The 10,073-nt window shown below is 42.2% G+C and overlaps 1 protein-coding gene across 2 annotated transcripts; it reads right to left on the reverse strand.

Moving 5' to 3' along the window:
• Nucleotides 1-2,146: 2,146 nt before the first annotated feature.
• Nucleotides 2,147-7,902, reverse strand: LOC120037844 (COUP transcription factor 2-like). Of its 2 annotated transcripts, none has more exons than XM_038983815.1 (3): nt 7,437-7,902; nt 5,010-5,537; nt 2,147-2,421 (listed from the first exon to the last, which is right to left on the reverse strand). In XM_038983815.1, the coding sequence occupies exons 1-3, from the start codon at nt 7,900-7,902 to the stop codon at nt 2,147-2,149; spliced, it is 1,269 nt and encodes a 422-aa protein (XP_038839743.1). The 2 variants fall into 2 exon arrangements, with proteins under 2 accessions (XP_038839743.1, XP_038839742.1); XM_038983814.1 differs by having other exon boundaries at nt 7,410-7,902.
• Between the last annotated feature and the right edge of the window lie 2,171 nt (nt 7,903-10,073).

Genomic DNA, 10,073 nt, shown 5'->3' on the forward strand with positions numbered 1-10,073 from the left:
TGAATATAGTTCTGTCAGTAGGATGGTGGTAACATGAATATAGTTCTGTCAGTAGGATGGTGGTAACATGAATATAGTTCTGTCAGTAGGATGGTGGTAACATGAATATAGTTCTGTCAGTAGGATGGTGGTAACATGAATATAGTTCTGTCAGTAGGATGGTGGTAACATGAATATAGTTCTGTCAGTAGGATGGTGGTAACATGAATATAGTTCTGTCAGTAGGATGGTGGTAACATGAATATAGTTCTGTCAGTAGGATGGTGGTAACATGAATATAGTTCTGTCAGTAGGATGGTGGTAACATGAATATAGTTCTGTCAGTAGGATGGTGGTAACATGAATATAGTTCTGTCAGTAGGATGGTGGTAACATGAATATAGTTCTGTCAGTAGGATGGTGGTAACATGAATATAGTTCTGTCAGTAGGATGGTGGTAACATGAATATAGTTCTGTCAGTAGGATGGTGGTAACATGAATATAGTTCTGTCAGTAGGATGGTGGTAACATGAATATAGTTCTGTCAGTAGGATGGTGGTAACATGAATATAGTTCTGTCAGTAGGATGGTGGTAACATGAATATAGTTCTGTCAGTAGGATGGTGGTAACATGAATATAGTTCTGTCAGTAGGATGGTGGTAACATGAATATAGTTCTGTCAGTAGGATGGTGGTAACATGAATATAGTTCTGTCAGTAGGATGGTGGTAACATGAATATAGTTCTGTCAGTAGGATGGTGGTAACATGAATATAGTTCTGTCAGTAGGATGGTGGTAACATGAATATAGTTCTGTCAGTAGGATGGTGGTAACATGAATATAGTTCTGTCAGTAGGATGGTGGTAACATGAATATAGTTCTGTCAGTAGGATGGTGGTAACATGAATATAGTTCTGTCAGTAGGATGGTGGTAACATGAATATAGTTCTGTCAGTAGGATGGTGGTAACATGAATATAGTTCTGTCAGTAGGATGGTGGTAACATGAATATAGTTCTGTCAGTAGGATGGTGGTAACATGAATATAGTTCTGTCAGTAGGATGGTGGTAACATGAATATAGTTCTGTCAGTAGGATGGTGGTAACATGAATATAGTTCTGTCAGTAGGATGGTGGTAACATGAATATAGTTCTGTCAGTAGGATGGTGGTAACATGAATATAGTTCTGTCAGTAGGATGGTGGTAACATGAATATAGTTCTGTCAGTAGGATGGTGGTAACATGAATATAGTTCTGTCAGTAGGATGGTGGTAACATGAACTGGCGATATGGTGCACTATACCAGCCATACTCAATAAGGACCGTAGGATCCGGACCCAGAACAAGTTAAAACATTATTTTTTTTAAACCATAACATTTTCACATTTAATTAGGTCGGGATTTGACTCCTGGTATCATATGAACACACATAAGACATGTAAAATGTGTAGAATTGGAACGGTTTGGGTCACATGGGTTGTGAGAGTCTGTTACACTGATAAATGACAATATCCATCCGGACCTTTGCCAACTAGGACATCTGTGTGACCGGGTCATCTCTAATGGTATCAGAGTACCCCTGGAATACTGTGTTGATTGACATATTTAAAGAAACGATTCATGTTTTTAGTGCCATGTTTGCAGCACATTGTACAGAAGGACATGTTTGGACCAAATACTAAGTAGGAAACAACTATAACTATTCCCTTGTCATTTTCTTATAGGGTCAAATGAAAAACATTTGTAAAAAAAATAAAAATAACAAGCACAATAAATATACATACAGGGTCAAATAAATACTATTTTTGTTTCCCAAGTCATGATTTGTGAGGAGGATCCCTGCCATTTAATCTGTCTCTTTTCATGTTTTAGAACAGTGGTTCCCAACCATGGGCACTAGGACCCCTGGGGGTACTTGGCCTATCCTCAGGAGGTACTGGAGAAGACTCCTGAGACCATAGGCCTACTGGTAAAATGCACCTGAGAGGGTACTCCAGGGGTACTCCGGGCAGAGCAACATTTAGTTGGTGGTACAGTAACAGATAAAGGTTGTGAACCACTGCTTTAGAATGCTGCCTGTTCCTCTGACAGTATCTAAGGTTCCATCCATAGAACCATTCTAGTTCTATGATTCCCTTCCTGGAGTGTTCTGGAATTTTCTTATTCTACTGCATCGACATGTAAGGCCAATTAAAACTGCTTCCGGAAAGCAGCATATCCCTAATGAGAGTTTCTATTGGTGTTTTTCCGACCAACCGGATGAAGAATAACTGTTCTATAACGGACGAGGAGACGGTGCGTAGAGAGGGCAGACGGAGTAGTAGCTTCCCAAACCGGTTCGGTTGGTTAGGGTACTGGTTCCTGATGTACTCTTCCAGGGCGCACTGGGACTTCTCCTGAAGATCGTCCACGTGAGTCACGTCTGACAGACCGCACGCATCTATAAAAACAGAGAATTCAAATCAGAAATCATTATCAATAATATAGGCTTATCTTCTTCGTGTACAATGCAATATTGGTTAATATTAGATCATCAATTAATTACAAAGAACACAATGGCTGAGTTTACACAGGCAGCCCAATTCCGATCTTGTTTTTGCTCTTTTGATCATACAGATCAGTTCTTTAACCAATAATTGGGCAAAATATCAGAATTGTGCTGCTTGTGTAAATCCAGCCAATATGGCATAGACATTTAACGCCTACTGTAATTTTTCTAAATCAATATTAATATAGGCTATTGTTAATACAGTATGTTGTATGCCTATATAGGCCCACTCCAATTTATGAAATCAATTTAACTGCGTTAAAAACAAGACAAAGCAAATTATGCCGTATTTTCTTAACTCAAAATGGCGCTACAGGGGCTTATCAATAGAACACGGCCCTCTCTTTGAATTTAAACGGGTCCGAAATAACATCACAAACAGGCCTATATAACGTTCAGCCCTGTCTACTAAATAAAACGGGTCTGAAATAACATCACAAACAGGCCTATATAACGTTCAGCCCTGTCTGCTAAATAAAACAGGCCTATATAACGTTCAGCCCTGTCTACTAAATAGAACAGGCCTATATAACGTTCAGCCCTGTCTACTAAATAAAACAGGCCTATATAACGTACAGCCCTGTCTACTAAATAAAACAGGTCTGAAATAACATCACAAACAGGCCTATATAACGTACAGCCCTGTCTACTAAATAAAACAGGTCTATATAACGTACAGCCCTGTCTACTAAATAAAACAGGTCTATATAACGTACAGCCCTGTCTGCTAAATAAAACAGGCCTATATAACGTTCAGCCCTGTCTGCTAAATAAAACAGGTCTGAAATAACATCATAAACAGGCCTATATAACGTACAGCCCTGTCTACTAAATAAAACAGGCCTATATAACGTACAGCCCTGTCTACTAAATAAAACGGGTCTGAAATGCATAATAAACGGGGCTTTAGAACGTACAGCCCTGTCTACTAAATAAAACAGGCCTATATAACGTACAGCCCTGTCTACTAAATAAAACGGGTCTGAAATGCATAATAAACGGGGCTTTAGAACGTACAGCCCTGTCTGCTAAATAAAACGGGTCTGAAATGCATAATAAACGGGGCTTTAGAACGTACAACCCTGTCTGCTAAATAAAACGGGTCTGAAATGCATAATAAACGGGGCTTTAGAACGTACAACCCTGTCTGCTAAATAAAACGGGTCTGAAATGCATAATAAACGGGGCTTTAGAACGTACAGCCCTGTCTGCTAAATAAAACGGGTCTGAAATGCATAATAAACGGGGCTTTAGAACGTACAGCCCTGTCTTTGAAATGAAACGGGTCCGCAATAACATTACAAACAGTCCTATAGGCCTTTACTCAGACTGCTCCACACTATAGATGCACTCTTCAAATGCATTTTTTAAAAGCAGATTTAAAAACCTAATTCTGAATGCAACGCTGTGGTGCCGTCCATGTTGCAACCTCCATGTTATCTGAGGATACACGCTTAGAAAAACGGGTTCCAAAAGGGTTCATCGACTGTCCCCATAGAATAACCTTTTTTTGGCTTCCCTCTGTGGAAAGGGTTCTACCTCGGGTTATTCAAAGGGTTCTCGTATGGGGACAGCCGAATAACCCTTTTAGGTTCTAGAAGGCACCTTTTTCCTGAGTGTAGCAGCGCTACATTAGAGGGGTGAATAAAGGGTTCTGGCCTGGTTCGACAACACGTGCACAGAACACTGCTCCTGGCTCTGCTGTGACGAGGCTAATACTATTTGTTTCACCGTCAGTCAAGGCATCCATCGACTTGAGGTGACAAAATACATGATTTCGTTTTTTACATTTTTTTTTATAGGACATAAAACAATAATGTTCATTCATCTCGCCACCATAAGGCCTTTTAGGCTCAGGCCTAGTTGTTTAAATACATTACGGCATTTAAGAAATTCTGCAAAACGAAATTAAATATAGGTCGACTTTTCTTTATTCTTTATTATGAAATATTTCATTTTCTGTCGGTAATGGTTAAGTTGTGTGGCTGATGATAGGTGAATAACTTACATGTCTGTAGGTCATTCACCTAGCAAAATTAGCCTGTAAAATATTTTGATAATAATTATTATTAGTTTTAAAATAAATCTAATTAATTAAATTAAACGCCAATGATATTATTAATCATATCATATAATTCACAGGGGCCTATATAATAACCATGCTGAATTAATTATTGTAAAAACAAATATATACAATCATCATATATTTATATAATTCACGAACGTTGTTGAGTCCAGTTGCCTCAATGTTGTTGAAGGTATTTATAGTAGACCTCTTACGTTTTCACATTCTGCATTCAACTCATAGGATTGGTTGAAAAGTGAATTTGAGGGGTAATTGATATACTTCATTTGTGGTGATTTGGGGAACACAACTACAGCTGTTCCTGTTGCCGGTGACGGTGCTGCTAGTCTATGTTTCGGTGTGTATTGATACCAGTCATAGTAAACAGCAGTGAAGCATAGCGTTGTGTGTTTACCTGACGTAAAGAGAACTATAGCCTTTACGCAGCTGTACTCGGCTGAGTCGACATGCAGAACCTTCAGCTTCTCCACCTGCTCCTGGAAGATCCGGATATGGTCCATGAAAGACACGACTCTCTCCGCCGACATGGGGGCGGCATGCAGCCCTGCCGCGGCCAGGAGAGGAGCCACATGCACCGGCATTGAGCACTGGGCCGCGTTCAGCACGAACAACTCGCTCCAAGTGAGCCGGAGCAGAGCGACCTGGTCGGTGATCTGGAGGTCAGGGAAGAAGGGGATGTTTCGGGCCCACTCCACCGCTGAGAACAGCATCCGGGCGGCCAGCTCACAGATGTTCTCGATCCCCACCAGGTTGTTGGACTGCATACACTGCGTGCTGTATCTGGATGTGGGGTAGGGCTCGGCTCGCATGAGCAGGGAGATGTATCCAGATAGGTAGGAGTGGCATTGGAGAGGGTCTCCGTTGGTAATGGAGAACTGACCGTGGTACGGTTGAGTAGGGAGCATCCTCCCTCTCTGAACGGCTGTGATACAACGAGACAGAGACAGTATTAATGTCTGGTAGATAACGGTGCGTTGGCCTACAAGGTGACATATCAATATTAATGTCTGGTAGATAACGGTGGGTTGGCCTACAAGGTGACAGATAATATTAATGTCTGGTAGATAACGGTGCGTTGGCCTACAAGGTGACATATCAATATTAATGTCTGGTAGATAACGGTGGGTTGGCCTACAAGGTGACAGATAATATTAATGTCTGGTAGATAACGGTGCGTTGGCCTACAAGGTGACATATCAATATTAATGTCTGGTAGATAACGGTGCGTTGGCCTACAAGGTGACATATCAATATTAATGTCTGGTAGATAACGGTGCGTTGGCCTACAAGGTGACAGATAATATTAATGTCTGGTAGATAACGGTGCGTTGGCCTACAAGGTGACATATCAATATTAATGTCTGGTAGATAACGGTGCGTTGGCCTACAAGGTGACATATCAATATTAATGTCTGGTAGATAACGGTGCGTTGGCCTACAAGGTGACAGATCCATATTAATGTCTGGTAGATAACGGTGCGTTGGCCTACAAGGTGACAGATCAATATTAATGTCTGGTAGATAACGGTGCGTTGGCCTACAAGGTGACATATCAATATTAATGTCTGGTAGATAACGGTGCGTTGGCCTACAAGGTGACATATCAATATTAATGTCTGGTAGATAACGGTGCGTTGGCCTACAAGGTGACAGATCAATATTAATGTCTGGTAGATAACGGTGCGTTGGCCTACAAGGTGACATATCAATATTAATGTCTGGTAGATAACGGTGCGTTGGCCTACAAGGTGACATATCAATATTAATGTCTGGTAGATAACGGTGCGTTGGCCTACAAGGTGACATATCATATTAATGTCTGGTAGATAACGGTGCGTTGGCCTACAAGGTGACATATCAATATTAATGTCTGGTAGATAACGGTGCGTTGGCCTACAAGGTGACAGATCAATATTAATGTCTGGTAGATAACGGTGCGTTGGCCTACAAGGTGACATATCAATATTAATGTCTGGTAGATAACGGTGCGTTGGCCTACAAGGTGACATATCAATATTAATGTCTGGTAGATAACGGTGCGTTGGCCTACAAGGTGACAGATAATATTAATGTCTGGTAGATAACGGTGCGTTGGCCTACAAGGTGACAGATCAATATTAATGTCTGGTAGATAACGGTGCGTTGGCCTACAAGGTGACATATCAATATTAATGTCTGGTAGATAACGGTGCGTTGGCCTACAAGGTGACATATCAATATTAATGTCTGGTAGATAACGGTGCGTTGGCCTACAAGGTGACAGATCAATATTAATGTCTGGTAGATAACGGTGCGTTGGCCTACAAGGTGACATATCAATATTAATGTCTGGTAGATAACGGTGCGTTGGCCTACAAGGTGACAGATCAATATTAATGTCTGGTAGATAACGGTGCGTTGGCCTACAAGGTGACAGATACTACTGGTAAGTATAGTGAATAACGGCGTGTCCGTCTGAATACATGCCTACCAATCCTGATGGAACAAAACGGGTTCTATCGCTTGATTCCTACAAGGTTCTAGATCCTATAGAACTATTTCTACGCGTGTAAAAACACACACAACCCTCTGCCTTCATTCCTCTGATACAATAAGCTCATGGACAATAACAGCACGGAGACTATTATTAGGAGCTCAATAATAGAGATTTAACAGTGTTATATTATCTTATAGCCTATCTGAACGACACGTATGAATATGTTGTAATAATGTAGTGAGTTTACGACCCTTTAGAGAATCTGTCTTGGTTTTAAACCATTGGTTTCTAGTGACTACGGCTACAGGCTGTAGTGACCTAAAGGGAGATGAGAAGCTTGGTTACCTTCTCTCCGCATTCCCACTTTGACACATTTCTTGAGGCGGCAGTACTGGCATTGGTTCCTGTGGTGTTGATCAATGGGACAGTTCCTGCTAGCGCGGCAGGTGTAGCAGAGGTTCCGTCTGACGCTCCGTTTGAAGAAGCTCTTACACCCCTCACATGTCAACTGGCCATAGTGCTTCCCGCTGGATTTATCCCCGCACACCACACACTCGATCTGCTGCGGCTGTTGTTTGTCCACGGAGTTAGTCCACGTTTGGCTAGTGATAGAATGAGATGTATTGCTTGAATGAGCGCTTTGGTGTGTCTGATGTGTTGAGGGGATATCCAGAGAGGATATGGGATTGAGGTGTCCCGTTAGGTCGGTAGAGAGGGATAACGGTCCGACTTGTGAGACGGGGGAAGAGATTCCGCCTTTAGAGTCGCGGGCGACATCGTCCTCGCCGTTTCTCCACGTTACCATTGCCATATCCATCCGTCAATGTTTCCAAAACTTTCCGTTTCGTTGTTACCCCAGTGTGCTGCCCGCGGGTGTCAACAAGTAAAGGCACAAATATATAAATACACAATTATTGCATCGTTGTATTCAGTAATTAAGATGCATAAAGCATAACAGTATGTAAAGTGCGGGTAGTTCTGACTGAATATAGTTAGCCACTCAGCAAATTAAAGTAACATTTCTAAATAGCTCGGTCCAGAGAATAAACCCAGTCTGAGTGATGCACCATCAGAAACACACACATGCATCCAGTCACAATCCACACTGGAGTCAAAGCATTCCCTTTTCCAACATGTGAGTCATTCTCTATTCCCTCTATCCAACCCAGTAGAACCGTGCACACTAATCAGATACCCCGTGTTGTATGGAGCCGAGGCGGTGACGCAGCAACTAGAACCGGGTTCATGAAAACAGCTGCACCGTGGCTCGTGCTATTCCGATGCGTTAGAAGTTATCGGACAACGGCGAGAGAAAGCGGTTGTTGATGATGGCTGGACGTGTCCTGTAGAATGGGATAATGTGCTTGGACAAGACGGGTGTGCCTCTGACGTCTCCATTGAGCGGGTCAGCCATATAAGGAGCGAGGAAGTCCTTTGGGTCTGTGCGCGAATGGAGGCCTAGTACCAGGTGGAAACAAGGCCTATTGGTTTACCGGAATAGAGTTCTGATTGGTTTTGGAGAGATCGGGGTTTAGAGAGATGAACTAGCATGCCGCACGTTCATTGGTTTATTTCTGATAACAACTCTGTATCTCCCTGTGTGTCTGTATATATAGCCTACCACTGGGTATTAAATGGCTCCATACAGCTCTGTATCTCCCTGTGTGTCTGTATATATAGCCTACCACTGGGTATTAAATGGCCCCATACAGCTCTGTATCTCCCTGTGTGTCTGTATATATAGACTACCACTGGGTATTAAATGGCTCCATACAGCTCTGTATCTCCCTGTGTGTCTGTATATATAGCCTACCACTGGGTATTAAATGGCTCCATACAGCTCTGTATCTCCCTGTGTGTCTGTATATATAGACTACCACTGGGTATTAAATGGCTCCATACAGCTCTGTATCTCCCTGTGTGTCTGTATATATAGCCTACCACTGGGTATTAAATGGCCCCATACAGCTCTGTATCTCCCTGTGTGTCTGTATATATAGCCTACCACTGGGTATTAAATGGCCCCATACAGCTCTGTATCTCCCTGTGTGTCTGTATATATAGTCTACCACTGGGTATTAAATGGCTCCATACAGCTCTGTATCTCCCTGTGTGTCTGTATATATAGACTACCACTGGGTATTAAATGGCTCCATACAGCTCTGTATCTCCCTGTGTGTCTGTATATATAGCCTACCACTGGGTATTAAATGGCTCCATACAGCTCTGTATCTCCCTGTGTGTCTGTATATATAGCCTACCACTGGGTATTAAATGGCTCCATACAGCTCTGTATCTCCCTGTGTGTCTGTATATATAGACTACCACTGGGTATTAAATGGCTCCATACAGCTCTGTATCTCCCTGTGTGTCTGTATATATAGCCTACCACTGGGTATTAAATGGCCCCATACAGCTCTGTATCTCCCTGTGTGTCTGTATATATAGCCTACCACTGGGTATTAAATGGCCCCATACAGCTCTGTATCTCCCTGTGTGTCTGTATATATAGACCACCACTGGGTATTAAATGGCTCCATACAGCTCTGTATCTCCCTGTGTGTCTGTATATATAGACCACCACTGGGTATTAAATGGCTCCATACAGCTCTGTATCTCCCTGTGTGTCTGTATATATAGCCTACCACTGGGTATTAAATGGCTCCATACAGCTCTGTATCTCCCTGTGTGTCTGTATATATAGACTACCACTGGGTATTAAATGGCTCCATACAGCTCTGTATCTCCCTGTGTGTCTGTATATATAGCCTACCACTGGGTATTAAATGGCTCCATACAGCTCTGTATCTCCCTGTGTGTCTGTATATATAGCCTACCACTGGGTATTAAATGGCTCCATACAGCTCTGTATCTCCCTGTGTGTCTGTATATATAGACTACCACTGGGTATTAAATGGCTCCATACAGCTCTGTATCTCCCTGTGTGTCTGTATATATAGACTACCACTGGGTATTAAATGG

This window comes from Salvelinus namaycush, unplaced genomic scaffold (assembly GCF_016432855.1).
Source record: "Salvelinus namaycush isolate Seneca unplaced genomic scaffold, SaNama_1.0 Scaffold1919, whole genome shotgun sequence".
NCBI classification, from domain to species: Eukaryota; Metazoa; Chordata; class Actinopteri; order Salmoniformes; family Salmonidae; genus Salvelinus; species Salvelinus namaycush.